The sequence below is a fragment of the Crinia signifera genome, chromosome 1 (genome assembly GCF_055691185.1).
Source record: "Crinia signifera chromosome 1, ASM5569118v1, whole genome shotgun sequence".
Classification (NCBI taxonomy): domain Eukaryota; kingdom Metazoa; phylum Chordata; class Amphibia; order Anura; family Myobatrachidae; genus Crinia; species Crinia signifera.
In genome coordinates, this window is record NC_139217.1 from 183074806 (window position 1) to 183098021 (window position 23216).

At 41.9% G+C, this 23216-nt stretch overlaps 1 protein-coding gene across 3 annotated transcripts in view; it reads left to right on the top strand.

Moving 5' to 3' along the window:
- Positions 1-23216, top strand: part of CXXC4 (CXXC finger protein 4) — a 158774-nt gene that overhangs the window by 36423 nt on the left and 99135 nt on the right. The window contains exon 3 of one of the 3 annotated variants that reach the window (XM_083178931.1): positions 17880-17947. The exons of the other annotated variants lie outside the window; for them this stretch is intronic. Within the exon in view, the coding sequence (XP_083035057.1) occupies positions 17880-17909 (30 nt within the window). The 3' untranslated portion in view covers positions 17910-17947. The remainder of the gene's footprint in view (positions 1-17879; positions 17948-23216) is intronic. 3 annotated transcript variants of the gene reach the window in all.

Here is a 23216-nt window from a genome sequence, read left to right on the forward strand (position 1 = left end):
CTTTCATTAGGCTGCTCCCATCCTATGGAATGCCCTTCCACGCACAATAAGACTCTCCACTAACCTCCAAACTTTCAAGCGTTCTCTGAAAAAAAAATAGGCAAGCCTATCATATTTAAGTTGCATACGCATAACCCTCTGAGGCACTCATGTATTATATAGCTTCCCTTCTGAAACCTACAAGCTATGCTATTACTGGTGCCTGTCCTTGTGTTTCCCTCCTATATCCCTATAGATTATAAGCTTGCAGCAGGGCTCTCCTACCTCCAAGTCTGTCTGTTGTTACCCAGTTTTTTTATCTCTGTTTACAATTGTAAAGCACAATCTGTAAATAAATAATACATTTTGCAGTGTAAATGATTGCCGCTTTAAAAAAAAAAAAAGATTCTTACCAAATCTCTCACTTTCTGAATCTTTCATCCTATTAAATTTATGTCTATATTTATAGTAACTTTCGCCATGTCAAAGACTATTTTTATCTTCAATCGTTTTGTTTAAGCCCATGTTATTCAATTTTAAAACCGTACCATTAGAAGATATTACATTTGAAATTGACTAACAATATTGACATGTATACTTTGAAGTACTTTATTAGGTTTTTTACAAGCTGTAAAGTTGATAAATTAACTTTGTAACAAACAATTAACAGTTGTAGCTCTTTTTTATAACGTAAAGTCATCATACTGTACATAAGACCAAAAGGCAGAGAAAAGGCCCCCATACACTTATCTGAGGTATCGCATGCAGCCTTACATGCAATACCTCGGCCCACCGAGCATCGTATGCGGACCTTTAACATAGGATGTATTTGTATGCATTCCCCAGCAAGTGCTGCAGGATAGGTAAATCTTATGTGCAGCATTTGGGATGTACGGGTCCGATGTGCATGGGACCGCGCATCTTATCCAAATTTGAGCTTGGGCACGTACGATTTGGGCACTTTTATCTGATTTTTCAATGGCCCAATCCATTAGAATATGGTGAAAAGGGCACAAATCGTATAAGCTGTGGAAACTAGGGATATAGGGAGTTATTCTGATTGATTCGCAAGGCTGCGAATTCGCAGCCTTGCAAGTCCACCAAACCCCGCCTTGCGAATGGTGGCCTAGCACCACCCATTTGCAAGGGTGATTCCCTCACGGGGCCTGCGAATGGATGTTACACAGTAACATCCATTTGCAGCCTAGTGGTATCCAGCCACATCATTCGATGGTCAAGGTGCATGCATATAAAAGTGAATCTCAAGTCACTTATATATGCGTGGATGCTCAGGAGGAAGTGGGTGGGCAGCTGACATCCTGTGATGTCAGCTGCCCCCCCCCCCCCACGCACCCACGTCATCGGGGTATTTGCATGAGAGCGTTGAGTGGTCTCATGGGAACGCCCATAGAATGCTAGGCATGCCCATATGCAAATGGCCCGCCCCCCCTCCCGTTGAGCACCCTGTTCACCATGGCCGCACGCACCCCGCATATGCACATGCGCAGAAATGACCCTGGGCATGCGCATACACCCACCATCGGAGCCCCTGCAAATATTGTGGTCCGTGCGAACTGACCAGAATAAGGCCCATAGATCAATAATATCATGTGTACTAATTACATAATAGTAATTACAAATGCAGTAGTGTACTTACCAAAACACAAGAAAATGCATTACTGACGCAGTGCGAATGTTTCACGCAACTGAGCAATTATTGGCAGACTGTGCATGTGTTGATAATTCACATTGGGTGAATGTGCCGTTGCGATCCAGCTCACAGTGAAGATTTCATTGTAATGTAATTGGCGGGAAGTAACCATTTGGGGATGGTAATGGGGAGTGTTTGTTAAAACACAGACGTGTCATGGACATTTTTGTGTACCTGCCATCAGATGCAAGATCGTACAAAAATATGGTGATTACATCACTACTGCCATGTCAAGTATGCATATCCATAACTCTATCCCTATCCTCATTGTTCCCTGTTTTTGCGTGTACAGTAGACTCCAAATGTGCACACAAATGTGAGTGATTTGCGATAGGCCAGATGAACATCTCCTTTCATTTCTTGGCGTCAGCTTCACTTGCTGATATCAACAGTTGTGAAGCCGAGCAAATCACATTTTGCAATTTCATTAGCGTCCATCTCTAAATCAGTTCCTATGTTTTAATTTTACATTTTTATAGAGGTGACATAACTTCACATTAAGAAGTCAAGTCATTTACCCAGTATTGTTGTTTTCAGCAAATATTTTTTGTTAAAGTTAAGGTGCCCACACATTGTGCAATATGTGCTAGGTGCGTTTTGTACTAGATCGCATTGCATGAATTCGCATGCAATATGCTAAAACAGGGTGCGATTTGAACTAAATGCGATGCATTCTAGTACAAAAAGTACTGCTGCACATACTTTTTTGACTTTCGATATGCAGGAGCGAGCATTGCATCACAAGCCAAAAGAAACTTGGTGTGATGTGAACGGTATGCAATGTATTTTGAACTAAAAAGTTCAAAAAGCATCTGACTATCACACCGTGTGTGGGCACAATTTAGAGTTGGAACTTTAATGTAAACAGTAAATACAGAATGTTGTAGCACATCTTGTATTCTGTGGTATTTGCAGTTTGTGTTGAAGCACGTTTTCAACACAGTACATAGCTCTTCGTTAGTATCTATAGGTTCAGAAGCTTTGCAGAAGTATAGAATAAAATATTTGGTCCTGATATGGGGCTCAAATCATGGAAATTTGCTGGATAATGCCATTGGAAACAGGGTTTTTGGCTAGATGTCAGTCTAACATATATTTAACATAACTATTGTTGCTTTACAATATTCATAACATTGTTTACAAAGAAACACAACTACCATTTTAAACTTGGATTTTATAGTGAGTGAGTGACTTGAGCTGAAAATATAGTAGTTTTTCCGATTGCCCACCTGATCACATCTGTACCACTTAAATACGGACCCTGGCCCGTTTTCGCTTTGTTTGATCGCAGATTGCCAGGCGGGATTCAATGACCCGGCTGCCGTTCAGTGAAAAGGGGGCGTGTCCGTGTAAACGACCATGGATTGTCAATATTCGTCCGCGACCGCGCCAATTCATGGCTGTAATCGTCAAACCGGGCCTGACTGCTTTTAAAGTCGGGCCCGTTCTGTCGATCTGCCTCTTCAATGCTGTCGAGAAAGACAGCATTGAATAGGCGCCCGCCCCTAAAACTCCTGTCTCAAATAGCGGCCGGGATTGAATGCCCTATGTGTCCATTAAGCATTATCCATCCATTATCCAGTGTTTATATGATCCATTGCAGATTTACTTCTCCACCCCTGAATTGGTGAAATATCCCCCACCCATTGATGCATAACCCCCACCCTCCCCCAGCCTGACCCCCTAGTGGCAAGAAACCTGTGGAAAAAGATTCCCTCCTGTGGTGTCATCAATACTCTGCCCCAGAGAACCATACTTTTGTTTGGTGCATGCACTTCATATGTTATTTGAAGTACATTCTGGAGTGCAAAATCAGAACATTGTACAGTCAAACAATACTACATCACTTCTGGGGGGCTGGACAGCAGGAGAAATTGGCAAAACTTGTTTTTTCTTTTTTATGTTCTGGGCATGCAGCAGGAAGGCCTTTTTTTTCAGGAGAAGAGGAAGGCATAGTTGTTCTACACCATAATTACACACATGGGCTTGTATATAATATGCCCTGCACAAGTCTAGGAATGTTTAAAATCTAATAGCTTTCCATGTAGTCACAGTGCCATCTTCCTATCTGTTTGCTGCTAATACAGTGTCTGCTGGGAGTTGGAATCTAGCAGCAGCCTATGAAGAACTATATCCATGGTACAGGTTATCTTGTTGCCTGTAAACAAACATGAAACATTTTGTGTTTTGTTTTCTGTTATATAGATTATCCCCTCCCTTACAGAAACCTGTGATGGATCAATAAATTGATAATGAGCAACTATCATTCTGTGTGACACCATGCAGTGTAAATCATCCCAATAAATGTTGAATTAAGTTTCAATGCATTGACACCGGTAGATCACTGATAAGTAAGTAAACAAAAAGTGGATTCCAAGTCACAAATGTCTGACTTCTGCTTTAAATTAATACACTAAAAGGGACATTTCTGAAAGCATGGAGAGAGACTGGAAATGTATAAAGCGCTAACCAATCAGATACTAACTCTCATTTTACAGACATAGGGGTATATTCAATTTCATGTCGAAACTGCTGTCTTGCCGAAAAGATGGCAGTGTTCAACATGAATAGATCGGAAGGGGTTCCGATCTATTCAATGCTAGCTGTTTTATTTCGGCAACCAGGAGGATTGACGGAATAGCCGCTAATCCACCTGCTTTTGACAGAAACACAGCCAAAACCGAAAGGTAAATCCTGGAATGTATGGTTTCTGGAATAATTTGGATAACGGATATTTAGATAACGGATACTCAACCTGTAATGGATGCCGGATCCATTCCGGCAAATAAGTTTCAGAATGGATCTGGCATCCATTGAATTTATACCTGTGGGGCAGATGTATTAAGCCTGGTGAAGTGATAAAGTGGCTGGTGATAACACACTGGCCAATTAGCTCCTAAATTTCACATAGGCTGGGTTTAAAAAAATGACAGGAGCTGTTTGGTTGGCATATTTTCCATCTCTATGCTTTGATAAATATCCTCCTTACTAGGGTGAGTAGACACTTGTACAATCATGACTATATTACAATTTAGACTATCTGCATACAATATATACACTTTAGACTATCTGCAAACAATTTAGACTATATAGTGCAGATCTGCACTATATAGTCTATGCAGCCAAGACTTTCTGGCTGCGATACAGGAGTGCGCATCGGGATCGTATTGGAATCGCAAGGGTTAAAACCTGTGCGATCTGCATGAGATCCAGATGAGATTTTGACTATATAGTCAAAATCTCATGCACATTGTACAAGTGTGTACACACCCTAGCAACATCATTCTGACAAAACAACCACATATTTATTTATTTACAGTTTCTTATATAGCGCAGCATATTCCGTTGCGCTTTACAATTGGAAACAACAGTGATTAAACAAACTGGGTAGATACAAACCAACATGGAGGTAGGAGGGGCCTGCTCGCAAGCTTACAATCTATAGATATACATAACATTTTAACAGTTTATATAAGCATCACTTAGATTTATAATTTTGTTTTTTTATTTAAATTCTACCAATTTTGAGAATGTTAAAGTACAAACTTTTGAAAAATATCACAAGCTACACTTATAAACTATGGTCAGCTACCTACTGACATTATGTTATGTAAAACTAGCAGAAGCCTGCATATGGTTATGGGAATGTAACCTATTGGAAAAATTCAATTGTTAAGCTTGCTGCAGCCAGCAGAAGGCACCCAACAGAGCTATTCAATTGTATCTCTGTTTGGGTGCAAATGGCTACCGGCGCTGGAATTTAAATGTGACCCATTTGAGCTCAAAGCAGGACTTAGCGGCATGCTCATGATTTTGGTCTGGTTTAGCCACTATGCTGAGGCACCTGAAGCATAATCCCTGATAAATTCCAGCATCAAGGGATGAGGACCCCAGCATCGGGGCTAATTGGATAGCTTTCAATTAACCTAAATTACGACTGCTAATAGGATATCCCCCTTAGCATACATATTACTATATTTTGTCAAAAACTGTGTAGCCATTTAGTTTAGTTTAGTAAATCACACTGGAATTTTGGGTAATGTCCACTAAAATTTAATTAGGAAGAGCAGCATGAGAACAGTGTAAAATGATGTTTAATCTTAAGGGCCCCTTACACTTGTAAGATTTTGTGAGATTTCATCCAATTTGAGTCAATTTATCTGACAAGATCTAATGTGCCGTCTGACAAAATCTTATGTGCCTGATGTGTAGGACACAATCCACAATCCTGTGCCATTGGGTATAACTAAGAGATTGGAAGAGATTGAACCTCCTGCACATAGGATAAATCTCGAGTCAATCAGGTTCAATTTGTTGAGACAGTAAGTTGACAAGTGTAAGGGGGCCTTTAGAGCGAATTGAGGTAAATATGGATTAATATTGGTTTTAGCGATATCTACCAATGCAAACTACCCAGTCTCAGGAATTTAATCTATTAGTGTAAACTACCATATGAGTTGTCCCAACATAACAAGTCATTTATTTCAGATGAATACATGAAGTGCCCGGTTACCAACAAATATGTTTATTAATATGATAGTTTCTCTGCATTCAGCAGTATACATGACTTCAGTTCTCAGTTAGGAAGTACTGTATGAGCAGGGTAGCATTCAGGTTAGTAGAGTCTGAGGTTTTATAACTAATGTAAGGCTCTTGTTTTTTTCAAAGTCAGGAAAAATGCATCTTACAGGAATTTTTTATGTCTAAATCTGTCACCACGAATCATTGTTTTCTGATTCCTTATATAGAAGGTAAACCACTTTTTTCTTGCTAACATTTTAGTTTATATTTTAGAACAATAATTTATTTTTTTCTATCTCTTCATTATAACCTGCGGTACTGGATACCTGGTATACTACAGTATTCTACTTATTTATTTTCCCCTGTTACCTTTACTGAGTTAAATCCCATAGAAGAACATTTGCACTTTTACAATTGTTTGGATACCTGTTGATAACTAATAATACAAAAAAAAAAACAGGAATAATTCTCTGCGCTTATAATTAAGTAATTATATCAGCTGACATGACCGAATCACAAACCACAATAAGTTTAAAATATAAATATTTTTATACTACTAATAATGACTAGTCAATATACAATTCTAACAATAAGGAATCACATAAAAAATAATTGTGCAAAAGATGATTAATAATATGTGGAAAGGTGGCTCCCTAAAAAACATTAAAAGCTTTATGTAAGGACATGCATTAAAGTATGCAGGGAATATAATATGATGATGTCTGTCCGCAATAAGGAAATATCTCTGTATTTAATATAACTTACAAATGATGAGCACCTTTACCTAAACGTCAGGTGGCATCGATTTCTACCAATTTTTGGTAGGGAGTCTGTCTGTGTATATATCCCCAGAAGGAAAAAGCGGTTGCCTGGTGAGGAGATCAAGGCGTTTCCGTAAAGTACCGGGATGGCCAAATTATTTCCCCGGCAGTTAGTGCAGGTTTCCAGTGTGCGACTTCCAGAGGAAGTTATTCGTACTGAGAGCACAGCAGAGGCTGACAGAAGTGCGTCCTGTCAGCTCTCTGTGTGCAACCTCCAGGAAAGGAGGTTTCCTGGGCCCTGGGGTGAGTCCTGAACCGGCTCCTTGCTTAGGGGGGATCTTGGGGGACGGACCATTTTCCAGGCTTATAGGCAGAAATCCGCAGACGGAGTTGAAGCCTGCAAATGGGGCGTTCCCATCGCTCGTGGGCTGGGGGGCGGTGGTCCTGCACCTCAGATTTCAGGGTCTGTGGTCCGAAGAGGAATCCAAACTGCAGATCAACATCTTGGAGCTCCGGGCAGTTTGGAAGACCCTTCTACAGGCGGAGGATTTCCTGAAGGGATCACCTGTACGCATACAGTCAGACAATGCCACGGCTGTGGCTTACCTTAATCATCAGGGCGGGACTCTCAGCAGGATGGCAATGCAGGAAGTCTCGCGGACATTTCAGTGGGCAGAAGTGAACATTGCCACACTGTCGGCTGTGTTCATTCCGGGGATCCGGAATGTAGAAGCAGATTTTCTCAGCAGGGAATAGCTGCTGGAAGGAGAGTGGGCGCTACATCAGGAATAGGATTATGAGCATTGCATGATATTAGGATTCGAGACTAGGATTTTAAGGTCTTGCTTTAGAAGTCTACTGGGGCGCCCTGCAGGGATGTTCCATCCTGAATGGGCTGCCCAATAGACTTAATATCGTTTTTAAATGAGTGATATGTGTTGTTTGTCTTCCTTTTGATACATGCCTAATGTTTATATATGTATTGGTGGCATATGATGTCACTTGCAATTCGCTAATGAAAACCTAGATTATTCCCCTATGGGGTTAAAACTCCACACACGATCCAGTGATAGAAGCAGCAATGGCCGTGCCGTGGAATGCACACCCTGATTGGCTTAAAATGTCCAGGGGAGCGCACCGCCCAATAGCTATAGTGATCCAGAAGACATGGCTGTGCGTTCCGGGAAGTGTTGTGGAACGCATATGACAGTTTCCGGCAGAGCGCCTGCTGAGCATTATGCAGCCCGCTGATTGGAGGCTAATACTTTCGGGCTGTGCGTTCCAAAGGAATGGAATGCACGCCGGAGTTGTCATTCAGAAAGCATCTCTTTTGTACTACTTATATACAAGTTATATGACAAAGTAAGTTTAACTACATAGTATTATTTCCTCTGTGGCTAGATTGGTGTAGGGGTTTATTAGAGAGCCGTAATGAGGCTAGTTTACTAATTGACGATCTGCAAGGGGCACTTCCTGCCTCCAGGGTATTTAAATTGTGTATTTGTATATGGTGAGATATCTTCTGGGGCTGTGATCCACCCATATCTTGGTCTTGACAAAGGGCCCGGCATGGCTCGAAACGTCGACATTGTTATGATGACTTTGGTGATGTATTAAAAGTTTTATTCTGCATCAAACTTGGAAGTCTGGTGAGTGCTCTCTAAACAAGACTGTATATATATATGTGTGTGTGTGTGTGTGTACTGGGATTGATATACGAAATCCCGGCAGTCGTAATCCCGGCGTTCAAAATCCAGACGCCGGAATCCCGATCGGCGAAATCCTGACAGGGAGTGGGGATGTGGATCGCCCCCCCCCCCCCCTTGCAGGCTCGCTACGCTCGCCACGCAGCGGGCCCGGTGTCTCGCTATGTTCGGCACACTAATTTATTCTCCCTCTATGGGTGGGATTCCGACCGCCAGGATTATAACTGCATCCCATATACACACATATATATATATATATATATATATATATATATATATAGATATATATATATATATACTGTATGTACAAAACTTGTAATTAGTAAGTAACTTAAAGCTGGTCAAACAAAGACTATTATTAAGTTTCCAAATTGAAAAGCAACCAGCGAGTAACCAGATCACTAATAGTTCAGTCAGCAGGTGACCACACAAGTCAATATCTATTATTTGCATTCATCTTTCCACTATGTTTTTTTTTTTTTTACATAACATTAAGAGTCTAACTCAATCATGTCATTACCAACATTGTAAACATTTTTGGGACACTTATTTGCATTTTTAGTCCAGTAATTTTGCTCATTGTTCACTGCGGCTTCATGATTTGTTATACCAAAGGTCACACAGCTATCTGCTGTTTTGCTGCCTTTTTTGATGCGGTGAAGGCAGGGACTAATAATGTGCAAGTCCATCCTTCATCCACCCACACCAATGTGTAGCAGTGTCTCCTCTCTGGGACATAAAAAGTCAGTAAGTATGCAATATACCCATTTTTTGTGTTTATATATAAAATGATGCACTATGATAACATATTGGGGTATATTCAATGACAAAGGGAAAGCTTTGACTGCACGCAGTGCCAATAGCTCGCCATCATAGCTCACGGTCCATATTGAACTGACTACCCTTCACTCGCTTTTTCCACCTTGCTGGTTCTTTTCAGCGAGGTGGTAACAGCAACTACGGTCGTCAAAATGGCAAGGCTCACCACTATATGCTGCGGGCTCGCTGCATTTTTGGGGAACCTCTCCGTTCCAGGAATCAAGGATTTTAATAGAGCATTAGATCATCACATGTTGATCATACAGCACCTACAGTACATGCCATGGTATTGAGTCTACAAATATCAAGAAATGCACCCACCATATTTACACATGAATATCCCTAATTGTTCAAATGAAGACAAATCCTTTGACTTAGAAGGCAATCTCATATACTGTTCATAGCAAGTGTCAAGCCATTGGGCTCCCCCCCCTCCCCCCTAACCGCTTTATGAAAGAGGACATTCTCATAATAAAACACCTCTCCCATCGCTGCCAAATTTACATTGTTAGGTTAAATAAGCTTGATGGGTCTTCCAACAGACCTAGGATGTGGCTTCTTAGTGTCATGCTCCCGTATCTGACCACATTTTTTCTTAACCCTTTGAGTGCCAAGTGAATTTGTCAAAATAGGTGTAAAAATCTTGGCAGTTACCCGCAAATGTATTTTACACCATTGGATCCATGCAGAACGCCCCACTGTACCGTTGTTTAGTGCTAAACTTTTCCCTGTGTTTCACATGGAATGGGTTGAATTATCCCTCCACAAGGAAGAACACACAGAATTGTTTTTCCAGATATGGGAAGGTTTTATTGATTTATTATCAAATTGCCTCAAAACACAAATTCAAAACTGCTTTCATTCCACCCAATGGTACGAGACTCGTGTAATTTCGGGTGATGTCCCAATTGATCTTCCCACATGCAATTCTGCAGTCGGAAGGTAGGCAGTCCTCAAGTCGTGCCCATCCTATTCTAAACTTTACATGTATTCATTGTTTATTCTTAATGAATCAGGCCCAACGTGTATTAGAAGAAAAGGGTGAGTTGGCCAAGCTGACTGCTTCCCATGTCTAGCAATGGGAATTTTACAGTCATTCAACTTGTGTGTTACATAGGGGTAGGGCAGGCAGAATCACCCACAGCCTGGCGGATGTGAAAATATATTCATTGATTAGAAAACCTAGTTTGCACTGAGATAATAGTGGTGGTGTTAACAAGTAAATTGCCTATGAAAAGCCATATTTAATAATGAAAAGAGATGTTCATTCATATTCCCCATTCATAAGCTGACAGACAAATCTTCAGATTTATGCTGTTTATTTTTTAATAGACTTTTTTAATAATAATAATTTTATAAATATTTAGTTCTCTCTGAATTTTTCACTGAGGAGCCACCACAGCAGATAGCTCTGATTCTTGCTGCAGTCCCCCCATTCCCATCATCAACTGCAGCCATTGCCATCTAATTGTTGTTAGCGTTTTCTCCACACCACAAAAGTCAATTAGGCCTTGAATATCTACATTTAGGATCTAATTCAGATGTTTGTAAACCGGATGGCATACCTCCCAACCGTCCTGATTACTGCAGGAACGTTCAGGTTTTCAGGGATGTTCCCGCGCCCCTGCCGTGGCCGGCAGAGTCCCCCTTGTCAGTTGCTGGCTAGCGGTAAATAGATTTAATGCGTACACCGTCCATTCCCGCAGCCAGAGGGGCTGGGGGCATGGCTAGAGACCCCATGTCCCACAGCAGCAAAACGGGGGCATGGCCTCAGGGGGCGATGTGACCATAGACCACGCCCCTCACCAGAAAGCCACTCCCCCATTTCCAGGCACGCACCTTTGTCGCGTGCCTTTTTCCTTCCTCGTCAGGCCTGAAAGTTGGGAGGTATGCAATGGGGTGCCGGACGGGGTCTCGACAGTCAGGTTCCCAACAGTTATTTACCCGACGTCGGGATCCCGACTGTTAAAACACCGACAGACGGGTTCCCGGCGGCCACCGGCTATTCTCCCTCGTGGGGGTTCACGACCCCCATAGAGGGAGAATAGAATAGGTGGCGATCATAGCGAGCCACCGTGCCCACAGCGAGCCCACAAGGGGCTTTGTTGCGCTTGCCATGCTGTCTGAGTCTGGCCAGTAGGGATCCTGACGTCGGGCTAATGACTGTCGGGATCCCGACTGTTGGAACCCTATACCACACCCTATGCAATGGTCTGTGTTCCTCTTCAATGTTTGTCAATCTGCTTATGCACAGATGCCAAATGTGCAGATCAGGGGCTGCAAGGTTGCTTGATGTGTCAAAGCAACAAAAGGCAGAATCCCCATTATTTGTGTATGCTGAAGAAAGTAGCTGCATCCGTGGGTTAGCTGCAATGGCTTCAGGTGAATAACCTGAGGCTAACCACTGTTCACAAAGATGAACCGATGCTGTGTTTCCAGATGCCAGATCACAGAAGCTGTCAGGAGTCCTCTATTTACATAAGACACCTCCTTCATATTATTGCACAGTCACTGTGTACAAAGATGCAGTTTCTGAATTAGGCCCTTAGGAGCAGATGTATTAAGTATGGTGAAGTGATAAAGTGGTTGTTGATACCGCACCAGTCAGTCAGGGGTAGATTTATTAAGCTCAGTGAAGTGATAAAGTGTCTGGTTTTTATCACAAGCCAATCAGCTCCTACCTGTCATTTTTCAAACGAAGCCTGTAACTACACAGTTAGGAGCTGATTGGCTATTTATAAAAATCAGACACTTTATCACTTCACCGAGCTTAACAAATCTTCCCCTCAGCTTCTAACTGTTATTTTTTAAAACCAAACTGCAAGTTGACAGTAAGGAGTTGATTGGCTGGTGGGTTATCACTTCACCAGGCTTAATAAATCTGACCCTTATTTTTGTGCAATCCATGTGATTGTGGTTGACTTGTATGTATCTTAAAATCCGCCTGTGCAAAGGGACTGCAAAACAAAGGGTGGTGGTTTTATGGACACGAATCCAAGCCCCCTTTGCAAACACGCCTCTGATGCACACAACCTCTTATTTGACAGGTGTCACTTCCCCTGGTAACCCCAATATGTATGACATTCTATAGAAGAGAATTGATTGGGTATAATAATTTTATGGAGGTTATGTGGATGGTTCCGGAATATAAACTTGCCTAAAGCGATAATGCTTGAATGTTTGGAGGCTAAAAGACGATCTTGTTGTGCAAGGAAGGCATTCCACAGTGGGAGTAGCCCTAAAAGTCCTATAACTAACTGTGAACAAGAACAGGTAAATCAGGGGTCTTCAACCCATGGCCCGCCACCTGCCGCCTGTCAATGCCGTGTAAAAAAAAAAAAAAAACTTCCGCGCTAGGCCCCTTTGCATGTGGGAAGCAGTGCAATGTGGTGCAGACTATGGGGAGGAGGCTGTCTGGCTATGAAGTGCTGGCTATGGTGGGGTTGGCAGTGCAATGTGGTGCTGACTATGGGAGGGCTGGCAGGCTGTGCAATGCAGTGTTGACTATGGAGGGCAATACTGGTGGCATTTTGTGAGAGGCACTGCTGGGGGCATCATATGTATAGGCAGGAGTATTGGGGGCATTATAGTGCAATGTGCATCATGGTGTGAGGCATAATGTGCAATGGGAATCACGGTGTGTGTTATAATGTGTAATGGGCATCATGGTATAATGGGCCTTCATGTTTATATGTCACTGTGCAGCCTTCAGCCAACTTAACCGTGGAAGGACAACAACCATTCCTGCGGTATCCAATGTCTGATCATGCAGGTTGCAAAAGTGAGGTGTCAGGTAATTGTTTTCCTGCCAGTTCACACTCTTATAATTAGACCACGCCCCTTACAATTAGATCACACCCCTTTTATTTGTTCACACTGGGACCCTAATTGTCTAGAAACAGCCCTGGTGCTGACTATATATTGGGGGCAGGGTTTATGTGTATGGGCAGCTGTGCCAACTATCTATGCGGGGGCTGTGATATCTATCTATAAAGAGCTGTGCTAAATACCACAGTAGAGCTTAGTGGCCCTCGGGCTTCGTTGAATTTTTTAATGTGGCCCAGACTGTCTTAAAGGTTGAAGACCCCTGAGGTAAATAGTCTGGATTAGAGAGAGACCACTTGCACATTAATAAAACTTAATTTTGAGATTAGTGAAGAGATGAATGTTGGTGTCATTTTGTAGGTTTAGCTATATGTTTATAAAAGTATTTTATGTTTGATTTTGTAAAATACAATAATAATTAAAATAGTCATCACAAGAAACTACAGTACCTAATTCACTTGTTCACAATGCAGACTGGGCTCTACCACCCATCATATGTATTTGACCAGATTCTCTCTCTCCTTCTCGCACGCTCTCTCTCTCTGTCATTTTTTTTTTTTTTACTTCCATTCTCTTCAACGTGCCAGCTCTGAGAGACCCCCACCCCCCACCTGCGTGCCTGACTGAATATTATTGCTTAAGGCAGGAATGAGCGGAAAGAAGCAATGAGTGATAGCAAGGGGGAGGGGGAGTTAGGCTTCACAAATAACACATTTAGCTCACACAACGTACAGCATTAACCCTCAGCAATCTAGTAATAATAATGATATCTATTATTTGTTGCCATACAATTGTTCTAGCAGACAAAGTAATACAAATGATTTGCAAATAAATTGATTATTAATAACAATTGCGGTTTTCTGCTTAAAAGATAAGTTCTATAAGATATTAATGGAAACATTTATAGGATATTTAATATTTTTGGTCTACAAAGAGCATTCAATGGGTTCTGCACTTGCTAAAATACATGTTTAAATTTGAGACATTTTAAGATTAAATGCTTTTTACTTCATGTTCGTTCATGTTGAAAAAAAACACTCTAAAGAAGAAATGATCTTATATGAAGTATGAAAGTATACTATACTGAGAACTTTCTGCTTTAACGTTGTTAAATAGCACAAAGTGCTAAAATATTTCTCCCCTCCATCACAACCTGTATCTGCTTGTCATAGATAATCCAAATGTCATCGATTTTGGTCAAATTAAACATTTCAGAATATAGGCCCATACACACTGGGTGACTTTGAGCTCAAAGTCGCTCAAAACAGCAGGTTTCAGCGGCTTTCAGCTCAAAGCCGCCCAGTGTGTATGGCCCGGCGATGAGCGCTGCTGCGCGCTCCTGCAACATCGCCAGGAAAGCCGTTCATCTGCTGGTTACGTCCTCCCCCCTCCGTCGGCACCGGGAAGGGGGAAAGACGCTCAGTGTGTATGCACTGAGCGGCTTTCCCCCCAGCGATGATTGTCATCATCGCTGTCCATACGCGCTGGGCAAAGCCGCCCAGTGTGTATGGCCCGGCGATGAGCGCTGCTGCGCGCTCCTGCAACATCGCCAGGAAAGCCGTTCATCTGCTGGTTATACCAGCAGATGAGCAGCTTTCAGGACGGCGTTGCATAGCTCTCTGCTATGCAACGCCGTCCTCCCCCCTCCGTCGGCACCGGGCAGGGGGAAAGCCGCTCAGTGTGTATGCACTGAGCGGCTTTCCCCCCAGCGATGATTGTCATCATCGCTGTCCATACACGCTGGGCATAGTCATCCAGTGTGTATGGACCTTATGAGCTACTCTTACAGTATTTAGCTCAGTGATGCATTTTATTTGGTATATTCTGTCTTGATCTCAAAGTTTGGAGACCATTTTCGGGGAATAATCTGCCTCATCCTGGCCATCCAGTTATGTCATTGGAAAATGCCCATCTGCTGTTGCTGCACAGTGACCTGTCCCTTATGTACGGATGTGGTATATTAGGTTGACACTATATAGGTCAACATTGAAAGGTCAGCAGGCACAAGGTCAGCACAGGAAAAAGGGCAACACAAGTAAAATGTTGACACATTTAAAATGTCAACCTGAGTTGACACCTGATCATGTAGACCACCAATTAGTGTGCGTCTCCTTGCGTGGCTGGAATCACTCACCGTGGTTGGGCCATGTGGCTCACTCTGCTACCAGTGCCAGAGCTGTGTTTACCTGTGGGCTAGCCGTGCAATAGCATGGGGTGACATCCGGCTGCCACTGCTCTCCACTGTCACTCTTTCCTCCTTCCATCCTCAAATACAGTGGAGGGCTGGGCCAGGGTGCCAGATTCCCCCAAGCTGGTCCTATTTTCAGTACCTTGGGCCAGCATTGGCACCTGCAGACAGCATTACATTGCAACGCTGTGTACTGTCAGATGTAGAGTTCATGTAAACAGTGAACGCATGTAGTCCTACCCCCTGTGTATACCTCATCCTCCATAGGGAATTGGACTTGTGCTGCATTTTATTCAGTGGGCAAGACCATTTTGGGGCAAGTTAAATCAATTTTTGGCTGTTTCATTTGGTTTTAACATGTGTGCACTGACCAGCTCTATTCAGGATCTGGCCTCATCACATTTTCTTTGTTAACTCTAGTATCAGAACTTGACAGAGGTCCCTGTCCCCTGTCATCGTGGCTTAGGCTCTTACTGATGGTGACTGCAAGACGCCAGGGATTGGTAGAATACCGTGTGTTCTCCACTCCCTGAACCGGGCCACACCACACAGCTCCACCTGAGTTGAGGCAGTGATCGCTTGCCACTTCACAAGCACACCAGTGTTCCATATGCCAACAGCAGCTTGAGCTGAGCGGCCGCTTAGGTGAACTGTGTCGGCATTATTTACCCGTGAACGACGTCGGCATTATTCTCACAGCAACTTTGGCAATAAAAGTTTTCAGTGGAAAGTTTTGTTAAATGGTAAAAAGCAATGAATGTTTGTCAGAACTGGAGATCTTGGGCTCAGTTTAGGGTTTGAGTGATATTTTTAGACAAGAGAAGTGTTGTTTGTTTGCCAATATACAAAGCCAGACCCAAAAATGTAACAGAGGGATTGTGATAAAAATCAACCCAGGAAATACCTCCAGCAGGGCAAGATATAGCTGTCTGCAGTGCTTGATTGGCAGTGTGTTGTTGTATCATGTGCATGGTGGGACTTAGAATATTCGTTGATGAGTGAGCTCAGCTGGATGCAGTGGAAGCATCATCTATGGGCCTTCTAAGCCTCTGGGCCTGCCCCTACACTGATTGTTGCACCCCAGGCTTCACCCTCGGAACTCAGTGCGGGTGTCAGTGCAGCATGCTTTGCTTGCCGCCCGGTCAAAAACTATGTGCACCTGCACCAGGCTGCAAAACAGCACACAACCCCATGAAAGTTTGTCTGCAATGGTGATTCTATGGGGAAATCCATTGTTTTCAATTACTGCTGCCAATTTAGTTGTTGCTCCATTCAGGCACAAATAGCAGCAATAGAATATGTTTTAGCTTGCAGCTTCCTGAGATGCTGCGAAAATTCATCTGTTTTGGCACACAATTGCATTTTTTTGCATAGCAAGGTAGATTAAATGGGTTTAGTGGCTTTACTTGGCTATACCTGGCTGTTTGGGTGTGAGTGCACAAGAAAAAAAAAACATTTCATCATCACTCCGCGATCTTCCGTTACTTCAGATGGAAAAACAATTGGATAACCCTCCAATACTTCAAGGCAATATTTCCTCTGTTAATAGACTGTTGAATGTATTGCTCAAATACCCCCTACACCTGTACCGACTGATACAGTATGTAGTTTTCAACTAAAACAGGCTTTGGCCTGTCATTGTGGAGGCTCATTTTGAAGTATGGCACCTATGTTATAAATATATATAATGCTGCATGTCTATCTGCAATACAATGATTGTTTTCCATGTCTCTATACTGCTTCATCGTGGACCCTATATACTATGATCACTCTCCCTACCCCCCTTCTTCCTAAATATCCAGTATGCATAATTCTACCTATTGTACTTACTTTTTTTATTAATGTAATTCCCCATGTACAGTATATTACATTGCTAAGAGTTACTGAACTTGTCATTTGAAACTTATGTAGTTGGCTGCCTAATCTAGTACTTTCAAGGGCTGGATGAATAACATGTAGAAATATGTATGCAGTGGGTATCCTGTTAGTTGTTTATAATTTTTACCTTAATATGTCTAATTTTCTTTTACTTACCTGACACATTGGGGGAAATTTACTAAGATGTGTATCCTACTTCACACGTGATGTTGCTATGGGCAACCAATCAGAATCTACTTCTTATTTATTTAGCACCATCTAGAAGATAGTAGACAGCATCTGATTGGTTGTCCATAGCAACAGCACATGTGAGGTAGAATACACATCTTAGTAAATTTCCCCCATTGTATGCTATGTAGTACAACCAAGATGGATGCCTTGTCTGGTACTGTCTTGTGTAGGATGAACAGTGCATGGCTCTGATGATTTTGAAAGAATCATTTCTCTTGCCTAGTATTTTTATTTCCCCTGTTTTGTGTCATCTCTTCCAGGCATTTCCTTTTCTGCCCAGTGTTATGTAGTGCGCCTAAAATGTCTGCCTCACCTGGATCCTTTGTGGGTAAGATGAATAATTCTTGGAACTGATGACCCAAAATGGCTGCCCTACCTCTGTGGTGTTTCTCTGTTTTATGCAATTCTAAACTTCTGTATCATGTTCATTATATATCTATATTTTATGAAAGTTTAAACCTCTGTATTATGTTCATGGTATCTATAAAGCGCCTTGATTCCTAGTGGAGAAAAGCGCTATATAAATAATTATTTCTTCCTGCTTTTTCTTCTTTTTTTCTCTTCTATCTTTTTTCTTTTTCATAAATTGAATGGATGAAAGTTGTAAAGAATAACCAAAAGGGCGTTACAGTATTTAGTACAGTACAAATGATTTTAGGGCATGAATAATAGTATCTTATATGTACCGGTAATTTGCATACATACTGTGGGGGTCATTTTAATTTGTTCGGAGGGGGGCGAATTTGGCCCTGTTCCGATGGTTGATGGACTGCACATGCGCATGGTTTATTGGGCGCATGTACATGTCTACTGTCATTTATTGAGATCATTGATGGTGGTGGCCATACCTAAAACAACAGAAATGTCCTGAATAATTAAAAGCAAGCATGGGGTAAATTTACTAAGATTGGTTCTATTGTAGATAGATTGGTTGCTATGGGCAACATCTTTCTATTATCTTCTAGCAGGTGATAAATACATAAGAAGTAGAACTGCCATCCTAGTAAATTTAGCTTGTATTGTCTTTTAGATTTAGAAGTGATCAACTCATTGACCACCATAAGTGCCATTGTTCTCCCCAGACTTAAATGTCCATGTGGGCAGCTTGATGGGAAGATCATGAGACTGTGACATGCCCAAGCTTTGCCGATGTCCGTGTCACATAATATTCCCATTTGGTGTGCCATTCGGAATCGGTATCTGCATGTGACAATGTCTTTTTGGTGAGAGTGCCGGGTGTCAGGGGATGGACATTGGTGCTGCAAGGTCAGTGTTGTGGGTTGCAAGGGGAGGGCATGTAACCTATCACAGTGGAGGGTGGGGTCAGGGTGGAGGACTGCGATCCTTACCCCCCTTGAATAAAAGCCAGGGTGCGCTGTTTAGTTGGGAACAGTCATCTGGCTGAGCAGTAGTGAAAACTATTTCAGTGTCTTTCTGTTCTGTGTAGTTTACTGTGGGACCCGTTAAAAAAAAATACAGTGGTGCCAGTTTCTGGCATCGGATGTCACTTGAGAAAGGTGTACTAACACCGAAACAGCCCGTCAGGGCAAAATTATGGACTTGTTATCCATATGCTGTCTTCAGCGACTGTATTTGATATTAAAAGAGTGTCTGAGGCTGGTGCACCTAGAAAAAACCTGACTAATAAAACATTATCTTTATTAGGTTAATTTTAATAATACTGGTAGTTGCAAAATAAAACCAAACATAAAAACATATAACAACATGAAATAAAAAGGATAAGAATTCTCACTTAGTGAACCCCACTCTATTAATATCTCCTGTATAAGTGCAGAGCAATGCAAATAGTGTATTGTAAACGGGGGTCATTCTGGTTGACAAACGTCGCCCACACCAACGCCCGCCCCCCCTCGCACAGCGAATATCCCTGCATGCATGCAAATGGATGTTTTGGTACTTATGTAATATCTGGGCTCCCGTTTTTCTTATGAGACCGCGTCCCCTCGCGGGGCTCGCTGCGCTCACCACGCTTCGGGCACGGTGGCTCGCTGCGCTCGCCACACTATATAAAATCAACTCCATGCGTAGTTGGATAGTAGGGGTATGAAAAAATGGGGTGCATTTAACATGGGAGCCCAGATAATACATAAGTACCGATGTTTTGCTTTGCATAAACATCCATTTGCAGCCTTTTGTGTGGGTCTGAAATCATTAGATGGTTGCCGACCACCGAATGATTTCTTAAGCGTTTGCAAATCTTAGTCACTCTCTGATGACTAAGATTGATGAGATTTGCAGCACCCACCTACGTGAACAGGGCAGACATCTCACATCCGATGACGTCAGCTGCCCACCCTCAGACCTGCATCATGGTGCCATTAGCTTAGAAATGCCCATGAAATGATGGGAGCGACCTGTGCTGACACCCCAAGCCCCTCTTTCTGCACCGCTCCATGCGAAGGGGTCCTTGACTATACAAGTCATCACGTCCATTCGCAAACAGAGCCTGCACGTGCGCATAAATGCTTATGCGCAGGGGAGCGAATAAACCTCCTACGCGTGGAGTGGAGAGTTTGTGGTCTAAAAACTGTCACAGCTCAAAGTTAAAGTACATTGCAGAAACCAACATTTTGACGGGCTTTTAACTAGTCTCTAATATTATATATATATATATATATATATATATATATATATATATCATTAAATCACACAAATTGTTTTTTGCAAATGCCTATATTTTTTTTAGAATTGAACGTCCATAAACTCGCAGCATAGGAATGCTTCAAGTTAACTTATGTGATTTGCCATTGGCACAATTACTGTACCTGAGGTACTTTTTAAGATTATATATATATATATATATATATATATATATATATATATATATATATATATATATATATATATATGTGTGTTCACACATAAGATGAATAAACCTGGTCACTGTGTTTCTTCAAAAAATATAATGTATTATGGTGCCTAGAAGTGTAATCATCTGCCCAAGGGACCTGATTCAGATATAGTTGGAATTGCTATCACTGCTGCATGGTAATGCACCAGGAGGTGTCAAGTAGATGCAGATGTTGCAGCTGCAGTAGTAATCTGACCTGCATCCTAGGATGCAACATAGGATCACTGATTTACCAACAGGTGGCTTGCGAAACCCATGTTGTAACAGAGGCGATTACATCTACATTTCCTCTACCTAAACTGCAGTGGAAGCCCTCCATTTTCACAAATGAAGGCCGTCTCCTCCACTTCCCCATCCTCCAAACTGTAAGTTAAATGGTACCGCAACACAGGACGCCGCTTTAACCACATATGAGTTAGGCCCAATGTGTGTACTCTTAATTTTTAGAAGGTCACATTTGAATAAAGCTTTGATTCCCGACACTCTAAAGGTGCATATGCACTGGGCATATTTGCCCAGTGTGTTGGCTGAGCGATGATGTGAAAATCGCTGGCCGATTAAATCGCTCCATGCATACACAATGAGTGATTCTAACCCGGCACAGAGATATTCACTGGGGGCGAACCACTTCCACAGTAGAAGACTGTGGAAAATGGTTCACTCGGCCTGTAAAAGCTATGATGCTGAAGCACACATCAATGCTCACCGCCCTCCCATACACACTTGCCGATTTTGAGCTGATGTAGCTCAAAATTGAGCTACTTTGAGCAAAAATTTGCCTTGTGTATATAGGCCTTAACAATGGTCATACAATTTGCATATATTTACAGTCACTAGAAAACCCAGTGATCACATAATCGGGTGATCTGTGTAGACATGTAGCTGTTACCTCCCAAAAGCACATTGTTATAAAATACATACAGGCCCTTATTCTGGTTCACTTGCACAAGGTAAATTCCTTCTTTAATTGACAAAACCATGTGCACTGCAGGGGAGCAGATGTAAAATGTGCAGAGAGATTTAGATTTGGGGGAGTTATTTTGTTTCTGTGCAGGGAAAATACTGATTGCTTTATTTTTACACTGCAATATAGATCTCACTTTGAAGTACAACCCCACCGAAACTAACTGTCTCTGCACATGTTACATCTGCCCCCTTGCAGCGCACATGGTTTTGTCAATTTAATAAGGAATTTACCTTTGCAAGTTAACCAGAATAAGGGCCACAGTGTACTGTACCTTGCAGCTGAACATACTGGGAGGTCATACCTATTACTATGTTTTTTCCACCCCTTATTCTTTTTTTCCTTTGGTATTAATTAGTTATAAGTTACAAAATTGTAGAATCTGACACCTAATTTTTAAACAATTTAGGGGTATTTATCAAAGCTTGGAGAGTGATGAAATTGCGAGAGATAAAGTACCAACCTATTAACTGTCACTGTCTGTCATTTTCAAGCACTGCCTGCAAAATATAAGATGGAACCTGATTGGTTATTACTTTATCTTTCATAATAATATCTCTCTCCGAGAATTGTTAAACCCCCATCATTTCGAGATACATTCAATAACATAGTCAAAACTGCCTTCTGGAGTATAACCTAAATTATTCAAGGCCAACTCTGAATGCAATGTGTAGCAGGTCCCATAAGCAGCCAGTTGTTTACAATTCACTATAAATATCTGTAAAATGATTGTTTTTTTTTCCCCTTAAATGTATTTAAAACCTAATATACATATATATTTATTTTAAAAGTGATTAATTCACTTTCATATCCAGTGACACAATGACATTGTCGGATGGAAATAGGCAGCCTGACACAATTTTGTAACTAATCTTGATAGGCATAATAAGCTGCTTTTTACAAATGTAAGTAACGTGGACTCTAGCAGAGACATGAATGGTCACTTTGAAGTTAGTGAAGTGATGAGAGTTTGCTGATAAATAAATAGAACATTTTGTGTGCTAATTATTGACGTATAGATAAGGCTAAGAGAGGACTTACGGAGTTTGTTTGAATCAGAATTCCATCTTTAATAAAATGTACCATACACACAGAGGTGTAAAACTTCATGTGTTTCCCTAAAGTTCTAGCTACACTCATACAGCAAAGTTATTATTATCGATCCTTTGCGTGCCCATTCTGTGCATGTTCCAATGGGTCCTGAAATGATGGACACACTACATGATCAGACTGCCAGTGATTGACCGTCTGATGCCATTTGGCGGTGAGGACGGGGTGGCGATTGGCTCTTTTTCTCCAAACGAAGGCATGTCACCATCATTTAGGAAGAGGGAAAATGTCAGGGATCTCTGCGGTTGCTCAGTGATTTATTGACGTCCACAAGAAACGTCCACAAGCTGCCTGAGTAAATGATCTGATGCTGCGTCCTAGGATGCAAGTCAGATCACTACTGCAGCAGGGGGCGTCTGCTTGTAATAGAAGCCTCCTGTAGCATTACCAAAACAGTGCTGCAGAAATCATGCGCGTGTAGTAAGAAAATCACTGAGAAAATGGCCAGCACCCTTACTGCCTAGTTAGCGGGAAATAAAACAAGACAGAGCTACAGTGAAGCTGAGGAAGCTACTATGTTGAGTTAATGTTGGATTCACTAAATTTGGCTTCAGGAGTGGGAAGAGGGTAACTATATATTAATAGATACAGAATTGATCCATGACTCATTTCCAGAAACATCCTACTGACGGGTAGTTTTCCATCATAAAA